We start from the raw sequence: 18,589 nt of genomic DNA on the forward strand, positions 1-18,589 counted from the left end.
TTTACTCCAAAATCAGATTGGCAAAATACTAGCGAGGAGCAAAAATATGAGAATTTGTTCCAAAATGATTGCATTTCAGGAGGAAAAAGTGTTTCTGGTCTGTGAGCTCAAGTCACATGTCAAAGATCAAACTTATGGCTCTTAAAAATAAGTACAGAGGAGCAGAGGGGAAAGTTCACACTCTGAAGTTTTGAGATTACCATCCCCATCTCTCAGCAACCTCTCCAATGGTAGCAGTGTTGCTCTATGCTGAATTCATGCTTTCTTCTTGCAGCTCACAGTTTACTGCCTTCACAAATATTGTTCTTGGTGCTATGACACAAGCTCTCGAAGCTAAACCAAGGACACATTTGCTTAACCTTCAGCAAAAGAACATGGAGAAGACAGCAGACTCTGAAAGAGCTTCAGCATGAATCACTGACCTTCCCCGTTGGAAGCTGCGTTACTGACTCTGATGCAATACTTAGGAAACCTGAAGTCCGTAACTACCCCACTATTCCAATACGGTCAGGCTACACAGTTAGAAATAAACGTTAAGAGGCAGAAAGCCGTGGAGCATTACACACCTTGCTACCCTCCCCAGTACTCTACAATTAAAAGAAACCTGTAAAGACACAGAGTATGGCTTGGAGAAAAGCACCCTTGGTATTACCAGAAGTTGGGAGACAAGCTTCTATCTCTGTGCGCGCAGCCGAGGACGGTTACGCCGCCCACCAGGAAACCCCGGCCGAAGGACTGCCTTCTCCCCTGGAGGGCTCTCAGCCATGACCAGGCAAACCCACGCTCGGCAACCAGCTGCAAAACTGCTCCGGAGCCACCGCCCGCCTTACGGCCCCGGTACCTCCTGGCGGCGGCCTGCTTCTCCTCTGCCAGCCGAGCCGGCTGGGGCGACGAGGGCGAGCCCCCGGCCCCGGCGGCCCCTCACCTCGATGATCTTGATGAAGCGCGGGAAGACGGGGTTGCGCGTCACGGCGATGAGAGGGACGTTGGGGAAATGCTCCGGGACGAGCAGTGGCGTCAGCGCCGTCATGACGGGCCCGGGCCCGCCAGCGTCCGCCCCGCCGCCGCCGCTACCGTCCTCGCCGCCGCCCTCCAGCGCGTCGCCCCCCGCCAGGCCGCCGGGGCTCCGCTGGTGCCATCGCGGGCCAGTGCTGAAGGCGGCGCGGGCCGGCGGCGCGGAGTCCAGCGGGGTCGGAGGGGCCGCGGAGGAGGCAGCCGCCAAAAGGCGGCGCCGCGCGGCCCCCAGCAGCGCCGGTCGCCAGCGCCCGCACAGCCGCAAGCAGCGGGCGGCCGCCATGCCTCCGACGCGCGCCTCTGCGACACTTCCGCCCCCCCCGCCCTCCCCGCCGCGGCGCGCAGGCGCCGGGAGCGGCAGGGCCCCGCTTGCTGAGGGGCGCGTGGCGGCGCGCACGTCCGAGTTCTCGTGGGGGTCGCGGGTTCGCGCCTCAGCTCGCGCCGAGCGCTCCGTGCGTGCGGGAGCGTGGCGGGGGGCTGCGCGGGATCTCTGAGGGGACGGGCGGCGGCCGGGTTCCCGCGCTCTCCTGAGGTGACTCCTCACGGCGGCCGTTGCGTCAGCTTGCTGAGCCTCACCACTCCCTGGCTGGGGGTAGTGGGTGCGCAGAAGCGAAACCATCCCGAGGGGGAATGGAGTGGAGAGACGTGGAGGGAAAGGGGGGTGCAGCCAAAAATGAAAGAAACTCCCACATGAGGAAGGGCTCGGGGTCCTGTGAATCCGTCTTCGGCCACTGCCCCAACCTTACTGTAGGCCAAGACCTCAGTGGTCACCTAGAGCCGGTTTCCCAGGATCATGTCCAGACAGCTTTTGAATATCTCCATGAATGGAGACCACACAACCTCTCTGGGAAGCCTGTGCCAGTGCTCAGTCACCCTGACAGTAAAAAAGTGTTTCCTTGTGTAAAGAGGAAACCTCCTGTGTTTCACTTTGTGCCCATTCTTGTCCTGTCACTGAGCACTACTGAGAAGAGCCTGGCTCCGACTTCTTTACACCCTCCCTTTAGGTATTTCTGTACATTGGTAACATCCCCCTGAGCTGAGCCTTCTCCAGGTTGAACAGTCCCAGCTCCCTCAGTCTTTCCTCATGGGAGATGCTCCAGTCCCCATCATCTTCATGGCCCTTCCTTGGACTCGCCAGTATGTCCATGCCTCTCTTGTATTGAGGAGCCCAGAACGGGGGACAGCACGCCAGGTGTGGCCTCACCGGTGCTGAGCAGAGGGGAAAGATCACCTCCCTCGACCTGCTGGCAGCGTTCCTCCTAATGCAGCCCCCATTAGCCTTCCTTGCAGCAAGGGCATGCTGCTGTCTCATGTTCAACTTGGGGTCCACCAGGACCTCTGGGACTTTTTCTGCAAAGCTGCTTTCCAGCTGGGTGGCCCCCAGCATGTACAAATGCATGGAGTTACTCCTCTCTGGGTGGAGGACTTTGCATTTCTCTCTGTTGAACTTCATGAGGTTCCTGTCAGCCCATTTCTCCAACCTGTTGAAAGATTAGATGAAATTTAAGGATTCAAGGGAACCTTGAGACTTGTCTCAGTGGTATCCAGTGAAAGGACAAGAGGCAATGGGCACAAACTGAAATACAAGAAATTCTATTTAAACAAAGAAAAAGCTCTTTTACTGTAGGCGCAATTGCACACTGGAACAGGTTGCCCAGAGAGGTGGTGGAACCTACATCCTTGGAGATGTTCAAAATCCAACTGGACAAAGTCCTCAGCAACCTGCTCTAGTTGACCCTGCTCCAGAGGATCTCCAGAGATCCCTCAACCAAACTACCTGCACCACACAAGAAAGTCTGCATGGCTGGGAGGGCAGGAGTCTGCATATGCACCCCTACTACACTAATAAGACTTAATGGCCCTGGGCAGCCTCACTTGGGGCCCCTACCCACATTCATGAGCCCAGGAGCTCTAAGCTCAGCCTTGGGCCTTCATAGCCTGAGCTATATCACTGGAGGAGTACAGGTCTCTAGTTTAGCAACAGCTATGACCATGTCTTGCTGTGGACCCTGTTGATCTGAACCCCAGTCCCCAGACTAATTTTTCAGAGCTTGACCTCAGCCTTGACTCGTCACTGGGTGCCTGCCCAGCACTCACCAGACCTGGCTTGACCTCAGATCCGCTTCATCACCATGTTATTGTCTTATGATCTGGACTCTTAGCTGGTCTTGGCCATCATCTCTGAGTCTGTGCTGCTTGCCTTTCTTGAGTACTGTGGAACTGGGCCCTCACTGGTGATGCCCTTGCCCCATCAGCCCTGTTACTCACCTCAGCTCCTGTCCCTTAGGGAACAGAAGACAAGAAAAGGGATATCAAGGGGAGAAGGACTAAGAGCTTTCACTTTGCTCAAATCCCATGCCATTAATGAAACATTTCAGTGGGTAATGTAAACTCATTATTGTTTAAGCCTCAGAGACCTCTTCCACATAGCCTTTGTTTCAGGTGGATTTCCAAGATGGAAGTATGTGCTTGTGTGCTGTGTACTGCACGTGAAGTAAGCCTTGTGCAGCTTTGCCAGTTTATGGACATGTGATATGCAAAAGATGGCATCAAAGACAAAGGTTTAGGGAAGAGCCTTGTAAAAATCTGAATTTAGTATTTGATCCATGACATAGGCACATTTGAGATAAGGAAGTGTAATATATAATGCTAAAACTAACATGCCTAACTTGTAAGGTCATGGTCCTGAGGAAAAATAATAGAAAAAAACATAATGGAAAAGCGTTGTGGAAAAAATTCCCTTTATTTTTCAAATACGCAAACTATCTTTATTAACACTGAAACTCACAGCATGAAGAAAAAGCCCTTGGGAATTAACATAGTCAAACTGCCAGAATGCTATGAACATGCTGTACAACACTGATTTCCAGTTATCTCTTTCTTCCTTGGGCAGAGCAAAAGAAGGACATACAATTTCAGGGCAGTTTTCCTGGGTAGCTCCAACTCCTGAAACAATGTGCATGTATCACATACGTAATGTGGAACATGGCCTATCATCTGAAAATCCATATTCTTAATGGATTCTTTATCTTAAAATTAAATCTGAAGAGATGTGTCCTAATCCAAGACCTCCTCATGCATATATGCATTGAGATAGCTCTTTGTTTCATTCCAAATGTTGTCCATCTAATCATTAGGAATAAAGCTGTTTGCAAATAGGAGAAACTCGGAAATTTTCTGCAAGTAGAAGCAACAGGACTGCAGTAAAGAAAAGACTGCATAAACTATCAAATATCTGATAATTTAAAAAGTTGATAAAATTATTTAATACTTTTGGTTATCCAGTTTTGAAGGCTGAGTTAGTACAAGGTCAGCGTTGGTTTTGGAAGGAGTACAAACACTTCTGTATTCTTGGCTGAGCTCTTAAAGCCTGCCTCCTTACCAAGTCAGATGCAGTGGGGATGTGGGTCCTTGGGATATGCACAGGGAAGTCTGAGATGAAGTGGAGAATTTTCTCTATGCATTGAAAAGTTCTTGTTATATCATCAGCAGGTACAACTCAAAATCAGCATGCATTGAGCTCCTTCCTGGTAAACCTTGCTTTGGAAGACTCATTACTGGAATGAGTAAAATAGCCTCTGTTGTTTTAAGGATGGGATTAGTTGAGTAAATCAAGGTGGGCATCAAAATGAATTGTGCAGCTTTACAGAGTAAGACTTTAGCATTGCCTTTCCCTCTTGGATTAGCAACAAAAAAATTAACTCTGTGTGTATGTATGTGCACATGCGCCCCTTTTTTATATATAGAGGTGTGTGTATATATATATATGCAAATTGCTGACAATACTGTTTGAGTATTGCAAACAGATAGATAATCCTAATCATAAACTGGTTAACAACATGGGTAAACACCAGAATTAAAAACTATCATCAGCTGAATTTTGAAATTCCCCATGGGAGACTGGTTTGCAGTATTTGAAAATGAGGCCTCTACTTGTTTGTGCTCCATTAATCTTGTGTTGAAAGCAGGAAATCACAAATGGCAAGGCTTGGAGTGTACTACTTTGTGGGAACATCTGAGATCTTGTTGATACAATGTGGTATGGAGAGGCTCTTTTGTGATATGTTTACATGTCTGCTAACAGCAACTGAAAACAGGTTAGACTTCTGTGGAGTTTTATTAAAGTATCATTAGGATCCTTCCGGATAGCTTTTAAAAATGATCAGTCTGAAGGACCCTTTGCAGTATCTCTAAACCAGAAAGCACGTGCATATATTATAAAGCCAGAAGGGACCCTTATGATCCATGAGAGTTTGACTCTCTGTATAACCCAAGGCATTAGGACTTCCCAGAACTAATTCCCATTTAAGCTAGAGTCCAATCCAACAGTCTTTTCTTCCAATTCATCTATCACTTTGCCCGTTATATACAGGAAGTCTCTTCAGGATTAGAATTCAATGCTTTCTTGAAAAGTTGGACAAATAGTCTGGAGGAAAAAGAAAGAAAAACAAGATGCAGGTCAGTATGGACAAATATAAATTACTATACTTATGTAACAATAATCAACTACACAAACACAGGCTGGGAAATTACTAACTAGGCAGCAGTTCTGTTTAAAATGATGTAGGAATAATCATGTATTACCACTAGAGTGGAGCCAATGCTATCATGCTGTTGTGAAAAAATAAAAAGCACTTTATTGGATTTTATAAGCAGGTCTGTTCTTTATGAAGGTTTAGACTCATGTCAGCTGAGCTGAGTTAATGATAAGGTAGTGCTGTCTTAGCCCACTATAGATACAAGCTAATGCAGTGTATCTTAAAACTCTTTGATTAAGATCCAGTATTTAGATAGAGCCATCTCATCAAAGTAAGAGTCTAACCTCACTAAGATTTAAGATAAGATGAACAGACTTGAATTTGCTGCATGTATGCATCATGGACAGTTATGGTGATCAGCTGATGCATAGCATGCTGCTAAACTATGGTAACTTGAGACTAAGATCTAAATCTCAATGTACATTAAATATTCTTTCCTCAGTGCTCAGCACTAATAAATCTTTAGTTGGGTTGTTTTGCCAAATTTTAGTTACTCCACTTTAAGAAAGATGTGGAACAGCAAGGAAAAAGTCCAGAGGAGAGGAACATGAATGATCATTACCTGTGAGTATACTGGGTCTGTTTAGTCTAGAAAGGAGAAGAGCAGACATTATAATAGTATTCATACAAGATAAAAAAATGGTGCAGAGAGGAGGATAATAATTTGTTATCCTGCTCACTTGCCCGCTGCTAGAGCAGATCTCTTGTTAGAATAAGCAACCTGCCTCCTGCAGTTAGGAAACAGCCTGTGGACTTAGGGTCTGGGGCCAACTACTACTAAATGGAGCTACAATACACTTATATTTACATTGCTCTGTTATCCACTTTTATACGAAAGAGATGCTTGTTGTCCATTTATCTCAGATTCCCAACGATCACCCAGCCCATAAAAATACAATACTCTACCTACAGGATGTGGAATGTGGCAGCACCAATATATAATCCTGGAATTCCTGAAGGATCAAAAAAGACCCTCAGGATATGACTTTGGACATCTTAAGAAATGTGTTTTAGAAAGCTTTGTTAGCGCTGGGGAGATAAGCATGGGCAGTTGTGCAGTTGTGGTTGTCAAAGTTGACTCTCGTTGATGCCTCTCAGGTCTTCCTTCCTGAGGTCCACTTAGGTGCACCTCTGAGTGCTAGGGCTTCTGGATGAAAAGGATCAGTGTGGAAAGACAGGGTAGAGGGGTTTAAGTGATGTATTGGGTTTGGAATAATGAACAGACCTCATGTAAAAGCTGCCCAGTTTAGATAGATTTAGGCTGTGCAACAGGGGGCTGCTTGCTGCTGTTTCTGTACTTAGCCATTTCTAAAGCAGGACAGCTACACTGTAGTAGCCAAAATACTGTGGATCCTTTCCATCTTCCTGCTTGTGTCTAGACATTCATTTTCTGGATGTTCATGGACCTGGATATTATGGAGCAAGCCCTGCTGATCCTGTTCGCTGGAGTGAGAGATACAGGCTGTGTTCCTGGCCATACCAGGGAAGGGGGATAGAGCATGGATGAAGCAGGTCCCCACTCCTCGCTTGAGTCTCTGAGATGTTTCAGATGTCATGTGGGCTTATGTCCAAGTATGTTAAACAGAAGATGAGCTCCATTTGGTAGGAACTGAGAAATTTATCCTGAATTTATAAGTTGGGTCTGACAAACTTGTAAAAGTGCTGGGAAGTGATTTGGTACTGCCTATAAAAGATAAGGAGCTATAGAAAGACAGATATTTTAAAGCACATTCTGCAGCAATGTGACTGAAGGGAAGTCACTTCTGAAAATAGCCAAAGATGAGCAAAGGAACAGTTTACTTAGGAGTTTTATGATGAGGAGTGAAACTGTTTTCTGAGCAGATCTGGGGTGGCAGGGAGTCATTCCTGGCATGGAGGTACCATTCAGCTGCTCAGGTGAGCAAACTGTTCTTCAACTTTGCATTTCCCTTCTGGTTTCACCAAGAGGAGAACAGCTTGCTCAAGAGAAATGAAATTAACTGGTGCTTGACAGTTTGGTAGAGGAGAGAGCTGTTTCAGAGGCTGAATAATGGATATAATACATTATTTAATTCTTTGCTGCTTTCACAGTCCTTTAGCCGCTTTTACTAATGAAAAGCCTATTGAACCCTATTTGTGCTACCAGCCAGCGCAGTAAGCCCCTTCCCTGCTGTATTTTCCTTCAGGAGCTGGATGACTCTAATATCTGCAGCCAGAAGGGCTTCCAGAGGAGTGAAAAGCTCTCGGGAAGCATCATCCACATATCTGTGCAAACACCAGGACTGTGAGCAAGAAGGACACTGTGTTTATCATAAACACTCGTGCCAGTGAAGAGCTGAACAGGAGTGCTGGGGCTCTCTAGAGATCTTCAAATGGCTAAAGCTAAAAGCTTTATGTGCTCGGAGGAAGCCACTGACCAAGTGAAAGCTTTGCAGCTGTATCCTGCAAGGTGGAATCATCATGGCAACATTTTGGTGCCAGTCAACAGGTGGTGGTGTCCCCAACCCACCTTGCCACTTAGCTATGCTAATACTTTAGCTCAGAAATGAGACAGTTCCTAGTCCAGCTCCTTCACTGAGTCTTCTTTACTCATGTCTAATTCTTGGACCCCATAAGAATAACTAAATCAGGCTTTTGTGCAATAAAACTTTCTTTGCAGTTTAATTTTCTCCTCTTTAATGTCAGTCAGAAAGAAATGGGGGACAAACAGGATGAGGGAAGACTGCATGTGGCAGAGCGAGGAGAAAAGTGTGCATCTTCCAGGATCTTTCTCTGAGTGGTTCTTTCTCTGTCCTCCACTATGGACTTCTTTTTCAAGTCTTGGCTTTTTACAGCATTAATCTGCACTCTGCTGTCCGATTTCACAGTGCTGTCTCACTCCTGGGGTGCCTGTTTGCCTGTGGGCAAACCAGGTGGGAGAACTGCTCTTTCTCCTCTATCACAGAATTACCAAGTTCGCAGTCTTGCGCATCTAGCTCATGCCGGGAGAGATGCTCCACAATGCCAGCTCCCAGAGAATCCCCCAGGACGTTGGTGGTCGTTCTAAGGCGGTCCCTGAAAAATCAGAGAGAAAAAAGAAATATAGTTTCTTAGCTAAGGGGATGAAGACTATTTCAAGAAACATGTTCAATGAAGCTTTTTCTACTTTTCAAGCCACTCTAATAATTGACACTTCAACATTGACAGGAAAATGACTCCCAGAGAGCCTTCCTTGGTTGATAGCCCTGAGCACAGGCTTCACATTCATTCCTGTTCTATTGCATTCCCAGTTTCTCACTGAAGTTTTGGACTTGCCACAAAACAAGGGAAATGTTTATTGTAGTCCCGCATGGACAGTTTCCTTTCCAAAGGGCTGCTAAGGCCTTTGTGCAGACTCAGATGAACCTCACACATCTGTTACACTGGAGTTGCATTTTGTTTTGCAGAAAGTGCAGAAATTCTAGTGCAAACCTATGACTTAGTGCTGCTGTGGAGCCAGATTTCCTAAGCATGGACAGTATACACTAAGACGAGGCACCAGATTCTTCGTGCAAAATGGCAAATCTAAAACACCCTTTGCAACAAGATTCTCCACAACCACAACTGTATGTAAGAGTGACGCTATCACCAGTCCAGCAACCCATCACGTCCTTCAGTGGTAACAACAGATAAGATTTTTGGTACCTGATTCACAGTTCAAAGGAGAAGTGGAGGTGTTGGGCAAGACTCTTTTTCGAACTGCTCAGCCATGGCTGGGAGCAGACTTTTTCTGCTTTGGCTACAAACCAGCAACACAAGATACAGAAAAACAGAGGAAATACTGACAGTGTATCCCCTGAGTCAAGACTGAGAGAGTGAGGACTGTGCACAAATGCATTCTTCAATCTATTTCCTAAGAGTGCTCCTGTGAAATCACTTGTCTCAAGGTTTAGAAGGGAAAGAAAGGTTAAATGGAGCAAAGCAGCTGACTACCTGCACCCACCTAAACAGTCCTCAACTTTGTACAGCCCAGTCTTATCCGACTTTCTGTGTTTGGTAGCGCAGAACCACCACTGCAGTATGAATTTGCTTATTATTGGCACAACCTGTCCCTGTTGGTCCAGAGATAGTTTCTGGGTGCCTTTTAGGATAAAGGACATTCTGCTTGGTAACCAGGCTGATCTGCAAGTGACCTCTGATGCCTTGGGTCACTGAATGGTGAAGACTCCAGCATGGGCAGAGAGGGCTACTGTGCAAAGGTCTAACGGATACAGGTGTGTTTTAATCTTAGTGATACAGGTTACTGAGCCTGCTTGTAGCAAAGACATTGGGAGTACAGACAAATTCTGTAAGCACTGGCAGAGAGAGCACAGAGCAGTGCATGCTGCTGAGCAGAGGACTTACAGAAACCAGTCCACAGCGATGATCAGCGTAATGTCTTCAGTAGGCAGCCCCACTGATGTCAACACTATAACCATAGTCACCAGTCCTGCCTGAGGAATACCTGCAGCTCCAATGCTGGCTGCTGTGGCAGTGATGCTAGAGGGAACAGGAAAGCACAGCTATCAGCAAAAGGTAGAAAAGAGGTAGTTGCATTTGCAAAAATGTCAGTAAGTAGCTCAAACTCATAATTTACAAAACATCTTGGCAGACTTTCTGCCCTGGTCACTGAGCGGGATGGTGACACATGGGACATCAACACAGCAGCCAGTGTCCCAGCAGCCAGGCACTCATCCATAACAGACTGTATGCTGCAGCTCTAGCTAAGAGATGGCCCAGAGCTGGAAATGCCATAAGGGCTCAAGTGGAGCCTCAAAGACATGGTGCCCAAATATGTGCTTCTACACCTGGAGGTGTAGTACACCCTTCTTTTCCATACTTTTTTCCCCCTTGCATCTTCTGAGCAAAAGAGGAACCTGACCACACCTCAGATAAGCCAACAAAACTGAAGCTCCTCCTGTAGTCCCATAACTCTTTCAAAAGTCACCTTATTGTGATGATCTGCCCGAAGTCAAGTTCATAGTTGTTGACTTGTGCAATGAAGATGGCTGCAAGGGCCTCGTACAGAGCAGTGCCATCCATGTTAATTGTAGCTCCCACAGGCAGAACAAACCTCGTGATGCGCCTGTCCACACCATTGTTTTCTTCCAGGCACCTGAAGGTGATGGGCAGAGTCGCTGAGCTGAAAGGAATTTACAAAACAACATGAATTGGGTATATGTTGACTTTGGAAGAGGGACTAAGCCTCTGCCTGGTTTATGACCTTACCCACCTGCTTTTTCACCCTGCCATGTGAGCCAGAGGCCAGAAGCTGCTAGGAGAAAGAACAGTCTAAGCAAGGCTTCCTCAGATATGGTGCACGCTGCAGTTGCACATTCAGACATGGCTTTCCTCAGGGGTCTGGGACAGGGGCTGTATAGCCCTAAGGCTGATGATGCTGGTATAACACCAAAAGAAGGTGATGCTGGAGGATTCAGGGTACGTAGGACACAGCCTCAAGACCAAAACTCCTTTTCCATCTATTAAAAAAAAATTGAGCCCTTTCTCACCCCGCTCAGTGTGTAAGACAAGAATGACCCAAGTGTGAGGATATATCTTGCAGAGAAAACAGAGAATTGTTTCTGAAAGAGAACATGAGCAGGGAAAATGAAGTGTGTTTCAGTGTTAGAATGCATGTTATGTTATGTGCTTGCCAGGAAATGCACAAAGCAAGAAACACGGCACTTAGTGAAACAACAGCTACCTTGCTTTGGCTGTGTTGCTTGGCAGTGTGAGTCATTGAACATACAGGTGTTTATGCCTTTGCCCAGGCCTCTTGTGAGTTTAATGCCGGCTGCGTATGTGTGCCTGGGAGAGAGAAATGTGCAAATGTGTGCGAGTACATGTGTGTGAGAGGTATATGCATAGGGAATAATGCTGCAATTTAGTGGGATTTTATATTTGTCCTGAGCTCAGCGTTACAGTGCTGCAGGCAGAGCCACCTCCATGTTTGGTAAGGAGGAATATGGGTCATGCACTGATGGTTAGAGATGTCCACGTGATTAGGGCTCCTGAACAAGGGAGTAGGAATCACTCTCAAATGAGCTTGGCTGGACAAGTGCAAAAAGCTGCTAATGCTAGAAATTAAGAGATCGCAGTGCTGCACTGAGGGCAATGAAGTGCTGAGAAGCAGCCCCGGAGCATCCACACCAGTCCCACCCCTACTTCTATGTAGCCATCATACCTTGAGGAGGTGCCCAGGGCTGTGATGAGGGCCTGCAGAAGCCCTGCAATGAATACCCAGGGGTTTCTGTGAGTGACAATGAAGTAGAGCAGTGGCAGGATGCAGAGGGCATGAATGAGGAGTCCAACAATGACGGTAAGCGTGTACATCCCCAGCTGGCCTCCCATCACTGCTAGGTCATCCATCTCCAGGATTTTGCCAGCAATTAAAAACATGATCCCAACTGGAGCATACCTGTGGCAGAAACACAAGGCCGATGCTCAGAACTGGCACCCACACTTTCACACCAGCTTTAATGCATGCTGTCTGGACAAACCCCCAATAAACCAGCACATCAGAAGCGCTCACTGAGCCTAATCATTGGATGATACTGCTGGTTTCTTTTCTGGACAGCTGGAGGGAGCTGGGAACTTGTTCACCATATGGTCAAAAAACAGTACTTGTTGCACTGTTGGGGACCCCAGCAATCTTGTGTGCACAGTTTAGGCACTGGTGGAGGTTTTCTCCTCCTTCTGGGAGGAGGAAGCTCCCTACATGTCTCCACAACACTCTTTGTAGAAATGATAGGGCAGGTTATGTAGAGGAGTCTTCAGAGTCCCTTCCTTTCCTAACAGAGCTTGAGCCAAGAGTATTTTTTTCACTGAGAGGCACAGGGAATTACAGGAGAAACAGGGAATCGGGGATTAAAAGCAACAGTGTCTTATAGGCTCTGGGATATCAGCCTTGCTATCTTCAGATGTTCACATGTAGGGAATAGGAACATACAGGGAAACCTTATCTGGTGTAGCAAGGACTGAGCACACCACCTCCTGTGAAAGCAGCCATGGCTTATATAAAAACCCATTTTGAGGTACACTGCTATCCTTTCCATTCCTTATGGCTTTTTTCCTCCTCTCTAACAATGCATCTCACGAGCAGCAGTGAGGCTCCACGGAATGGAAGCTATTAGCACAAACACAGAGAATATCATGGGAGCTAAACTAAACATGGACAAATAACTGGACCAAAGAAAATCCCAGCTCCACGGCCACACCTCTCAGGGCTTGGCCTTTATAGCTCAAGAGCTCACATGCAGTTCATGCACAAGGCTCAGAGGTCCACATGCCAAACTCCAACTTAGCCTGGGAGGTTTGGAAAAGTTTCAGGAAAGGATTTCACAAATATTTCATTTCCTCTGACCTTCCTCTTAGAAGACATTCTTGGATGCAGCTAGTGATCAGATCTCCCCAAGAGAAACAGGCTCCTGGGAGATGTTCTGCCGACTGTGGCTTCAGGAAGGAGTGTTGGGCTGCAGGTGACAGTTCTGCCTCCTATACCAGCAGGATTTTGTAAGTTAGGAGGTCTCTCCAGACACTACCTACTGTATGCACACAGTTTCCTGAGAGTAACCGATGTGCTATACATCAACACCCTGCCTTTCTTCACTGTAAGGGGGAACTGAAAGAGGGGATGTTGAAGGTAGCTTGAAATTGTCTCTGGAAGTAGTGTGCAGTTCTACTTGTTCCACTGTGCTCATGCTCTCCCTTCTGTGCCCTCGGACAACTCCTCTCTTCTTGGGAGAGCAAGGCCCCAATTTCAGCCTCATCCATGGAGGAAAAGATTACAGAGGGGCTGGGGCTCCCCAACACTCTGCTATATGAGGTCAGGATTGTTCTTCCCCTTTGTGTCTTTCTGTGTAAGGCCTGTCCCCTGTGCCTAGGATGTTGCTCTGAGACTAGACTGTGACTAGAAGACCAGGGAATGGAAGCTGGAGTGATCTAAAATGGGAGAGGGTGCGGGACTGACAGATCCCCTCCCTGTTAGACATTTCCATGTATTCTGCCAAGCCCCGCAGCTCTCCTGTCTTGTACCTACCACAAACTCCTATTGAGACCTTGAGCCTTAGATGGGTAAAGAACTTAAAATAACAAGATTTGGTGAAATGCTGCCTTCTAGAGAAGACTCATCGCAGCAATGCCTTGCTTATCTGGACCATGTAGCACAGGCAGCCTTACACAGAAAGCAAAAAGCAGCTAAGCTCTAGAGGAGTTGGGAGCTGGGAGACCTCAGATCGAAAGGCAGTAACTTTGAGTCGACCTTGTCAACCCAGCTCAGCTCTCAGAGCTAATGCATTCCAGCACCACCCTGAGTAACAGGAAAGTGGCAATAGGTTATTGTGATTCATAGCTAAGTCAGACTCCTGGAACATAGCTGGAAGGAAAGCTTTTGGTGGGAAAGTCTCACACCCTACCCCTGTTGGTAAGGCTAAGAGATCTTCCACTCCAGCTCTCTGGTCTTCCAAGGATGTTTCCAGCAGCCTCAAGGAAAGTCCTGGTGTACCTGATATTTCTAAGGTAAAAACAAAAAACAGGAAATGAAATGTGAACAAATATCCCATCCAGACTTTTCCCTCCAGCCTGATGGAGCCAAAGGAGAGCTGTGCCCATCTGCTTTTCCTGTGCATGTCATCCTTAAAGCTACCCCACTTCTCATCAGGTCAGTGGAAACTGCACCTGCAGACCTCCTGCTCCAACCGGCCGTGCTCCTCACCAGATGATAATGGCCACCAGCCTCATGATGGCTTCGTTGAGGCAGTTAAAGAACTCCCGCAGGGCCCGTCCCTTCTGCTTCATGCTGCCGATCACCAAACCGAAGCACATGGAGAACACTACCAGCCCCAGTGCGTTCACCCCATTGGCTGAGCCCGGGATGGGAATGACTTCTTCAAAGGTCAGCACCTCGGAGACGGTCCCCAGGGCATGAGTGATGTTCTCCAGGATGCCAGTGAAGTTCTCAGGCATAGGGATCTGAGTGGTTGTCACACCTGCTGTGACATTGCTGCTGTGGAGGACGGTTCTGGTGAAGACCCTGGTGCTGTACTGTGTCTTGTACTGAAAAGACACAGATGATCAGATGCATTTACAGGCCCTGGTTCAGGAGCTCAGGACCATGAGCATCCCTTGCATCCCTTCCTAAAGAGGGTACTGTTCACTGCTGACCGATAGGGGAAACTTGCCTTGCCTGTTCTCAAGCTCCCTAGCTTAGTACTTTAATCAAAAAGTTCAAGGTCAAGAGACCATTATCCCTCTATTCCATAGACCAAGATATTCTGGCTTCTCTGATAACCCTTTATACTGCTTCCAAGGGCACTAGCACTACAGAAGAGACAAATCCTTGGAGAATCTGCTCCCATTTCACTGCCAGTCCAAGCCTGCTACCTGAGATCACACAAACCCTTCCTGAGTCTGAGTGTGGGATGGGACAGAGGTTGAAGCACCCATCTACAGACAGCTTGAAAAGCTTGCCTGGGGGATGCTATAATACAGACTAATGACTGCAATGCCTCCTGGAGCAGTCAGACTTGGGGAAGTGTGAAGGCAATATAAAGCAATTGCTGTCCCATCCCATAGAGAAGTAGGTCTAGGGCACGGGGCACAAAGGGAAGTGATAGGCCAGGTGGGATTTCATACCTGTTTGAAGCAGGCTTCTACCAGGTTGGGCGGGAACATATTCCTGCAGTAGATAAAACAAGGAAAGAGTTATAGTCCTCTTTGACTATCAATAAAACATGAGCTTCCTGACCAACACCTCTGTCCTGGAGCAGTGTCTCAGCTCACAAGTCTCACAATGCCAGCTCAGGCTACAGAGCAGGTGGGCGCTTTCTGACTGACAGAAGATAGGAATATGCTGATCTGGAGTCAGGCATCCTCCTGCATCTTTTCAGACTCTAGAAGGTTGTATTTCAGGTATGTGGAAAGAGACTACACACGTACAGCACTGGGATATGGGTCCCTTGTAAAAGCATCATCAAACCAAACTGATCCTTGAAACAATACCATATTACCACCTGAGATGGTACAGCTTTGTAATTCACTGTGTAAGGTCACAGCAAGGGAGGGAGAGACAATGTCTCGGGAATCACTTCCTTTATTTCCTTGGGTCAGTGAAGATGGATATGTGGAGTAGCCTTTGAATTTCTGAAGGGCATGCAGCCATTGATAGTTTTCATTACTTGTGCTGAGCACACCTTGGCCTCTTGCATTAATACCTCTAACAGAAGGGCTGGACTCCAGAGCTCCAGGCCAAGCATTCAATGTCAGAGTGGTAAAGCCAGTTAGCTAGACTGAGCTAGAAGTAGTAGGCTGGGCCCTCAGTGGCTATAGTAGCCGTAAACCTCTTTCCCTAAGAGTTTATGCCTAAAGATGTGACACTTCAAAAGGATATTCTGTGGAGGAATGTAATCTCACTGCTATGGTCTCAACATGAGACCATCTTGTTCACCTACCTCACCAAGTCCATGAAGGCATCTGTGGTCTGCACCTGCTCAATTCTGCCTTCTCGGTGAAGTGTATCCTTAGATCCTTTTCCTGGGTGGATGATGATGACCATGAGGATGCCAATGAAGACTGCTATGATTGTGGTCACCATGTAGTAGACAACAGCCCGCATCCCCATCTTCCCTGAGGCTCTGCCATCCAGTGAGGCCATTCCTGGGGAATCACACAGAGAGACAAGGTGAAAAGGTCTATTGACTTAGAGGGAAAGGGGAAGCCTGAGGAAGATTCAAAGTGCGCAGGACATGTGCGTGAGTTGGACAGGGAGCTGGGGTGTCTAGGAAGCACAGCATAAAAGGGTCAGACTGTGGAGCTCCAAGGTGATGTTGATATGGGAGAATGTGGCTTGTGCTTATGAAGAAACAGGGTCTTAGGCTGCATTTGAGAATATAGCGATTTCCTTCTAAAGTTCTCAGAAGGGAAATAATCTCATTACATTGGGCCTTTAAGTCGCTAATGGTGGGATGTTTCAGCAGGTGAAATGCCTTGCAGTCCCTTCTTCTGTCTGAAAGCTTGGCTGGCTGGCATGTCTTCAATGAGGACCTGGATGAAACAAGCTCTCTAGCTGGTGATCAACTTCAGCTCTTTTGGACTGACACAAATGAACCTTCCCTAGGCTGGAGAAAACCTGAAGCTGACTTGGGCAACAAACTTGTTGACGTTTGAGGTTACTTAGGATGAAATCCTTATTAGTGCTTAAGTGTTGGTCATTGGAAACACTACATTGTGTTCTCTCTAGTCTTCTGAGAAAACACAAGGTCTTTTGCTTCTCTTCCCCACTACTCAGCCAGCAGGGGCATAAGTGTGAATCATGTTCACTACAGCAGTAGGTTCAGGCTTGTCCCTATTAGCCAAGCTAATTGCAAGCACCTCCAGCTGGGGCACAAAGGAGTACTCCAACAAGAGCTAGCATCCGTCTTTGCTGATTATTGCCTTGGCTGAAAGCAAGGCAAGAACTTCTCACCTGTAATCAAGCTAGAGACAATGAGAGGAAGAACCAACATCTGAAGCATACGCATCAGCAGCTCGCCGGGGAAGGAGAAATACTTGATCTGGCGATAGGTCAGCTGGTAGGGCCGGAGGGAAAATGCCAGGATAATCCCTGTGGATCAGCAAGGGATGAGAATGGAAATGGGACAGTGTAATCCAGTGGTCTGTCCCTCAGTCCTACAGCATGTCTTTTCTTTCTCATGTCCTTTCAGCTCCTCCTCTCCCCAAAGGAGCAAATGCTCTTTCTTTTTCTAAAAGGCTATGATCCAGTTTTTACTGTATGCTTTCTCTTTCCTTCTGACATATTTATATGCATAGGAGCCCCATGCTAAACCACAGGTCAACTTGTTGCTCTGTCTGCTGATCCTCTGGGATCTGTTTCCAGAAGTTCATGAACACAAAAATGCTGTGATCGGAGATATGATCTCCCAGCCTAACCTAAGTGTGACAACACAGTTCAGAGACTTTGTCCATCTGTCTCTTAAAGCTGAATTGAGCCAGTGAGTTAGAGACGTATAGCCTGGATCAAAAGCTAGGGACAATCCACTATCTGCTGGGCAGATTTAGTTTGCGTTGCATCACAGCTCTTTGCACCAGTTCCCCCTTCTGGTACTGTTAGGCTAAAGCTGTGGGATGAAGCTGAAGAGCCCTTGTACCTGTAGCTGCACCCACGAGAAGCTTCTGAACAAACCTGTATGATTTTTTGATGAGAATTGGTAGAGCTGGATCATCAAACCCTTTCTATTGTAAACTCCTAAGCTGCAGCTAGAAAGGACCAACAAGGACTCCCTCACACACACTCTCTGCAAGGTCTATTGTCCTTACATACAAAGGTACGTCTGATTTGGACAGTGTTTTGAGCTATTACCTCATCAGCTTCACCTCCCCAGCCAAACGGTTATGATAAAATAAAGTCTTTGTAGAACAAAACAAACTTTTCCCCATATTTATAAATGGCGCCCAGTGTTGCCACCAGCTTCATACCTAGTAAGACTGCAGCAATAGTGAAGAGGACGAAGGCATTTCTCCTGAAGAAGCTTTTAGCGCTGTCAGCAGTGATGCTGTGCATCCGCTTCTTGGCCCGTGCTGCCCGCTTCTGCACCGCCTGCCGGAAGCGCTGCACCCGGCTCTCGGCATTGAGCCGCTTAGCTGCGTCTTCATTGAGGAACAGGCTGTTGACATGACTCTGCTCGCTCATGGTCAGCACAGCTGCTCAGTCCCCGAGGCACAGCTCTGCCTACGCTGGGCAGGGAGAAACACAGGAGGGAAAGCATAAGCTGCAGCACCTGACACCTTGCCTTCATTTTTAGGTCATTTGCCTGAGACCTTGAGCAGGTTTATTTAGAGTTGATTAATATGCTCCTCTGCACCTCTGCAAGGAGCAGACCCCAGGAAAAGGCATCTAAAGGGCTGCCAGGGTCTTGTTACAACTGCTCTGGTGTCTCTGGAGAAGTTCTGGCCTCTGTAGCACCCAACCTGCACTGAGGAGCGGCTTATGGTGGCCTAGGCAGCCAGAAAAGGGCTCCACAGCCACCCAGGCTTGTTCTTAGGAGTTCTATCAGTTTGGACAGGAA

At 47.2% G+C, this 18,589-nt stretch overlaps 1 protein-coding gene across 1 annotated transcript; it reads right to left on the minus strand.

Moving 5' to 3' along the window:
- Positions 1-8,392: 8,392 nt before the first annotated feature.
- LOC309413756 (excitatory amino acid transporter 1-like) lies at positions 8,393-18,213 on the minus strand (the record flags this gene model as incomplete). The annotated part of the gene is made up of 9 exons (XM_082010956.1): positions 8,393-8,585; positions 9,894-10,028; positions 10,477-10,671; positions 11,713-11,946; positions 14,242-14,582; positions 15,162-15,204; positions 15,977-16,181; positions 16,990-17,127; positions 18,000-18,213. 9 exons carry the CDS (start codon positions 18,211-18,213, stop codon positions 8,393-8,395), a joined length of 1,698 nt encoding a protein of 565 aa, XP_081867082.1.
- Between the last annotated feature and the right edge of the window lie 376 nt (positions 18,214-18,589).

This window comes from Phaethon aethereus (assembly GCF_964289735.1).
Source record: "Phaethon aethereus genome assembly, chromosome: 26".
In the NCBI taxonomy this organism is placed as follows: domain Eukaryota; kingdom Metazoa; phylum Chordata; class Aves; order Phaethontiformes; family Phaethontidae; genus Phaethon; species Phaethon aethereus.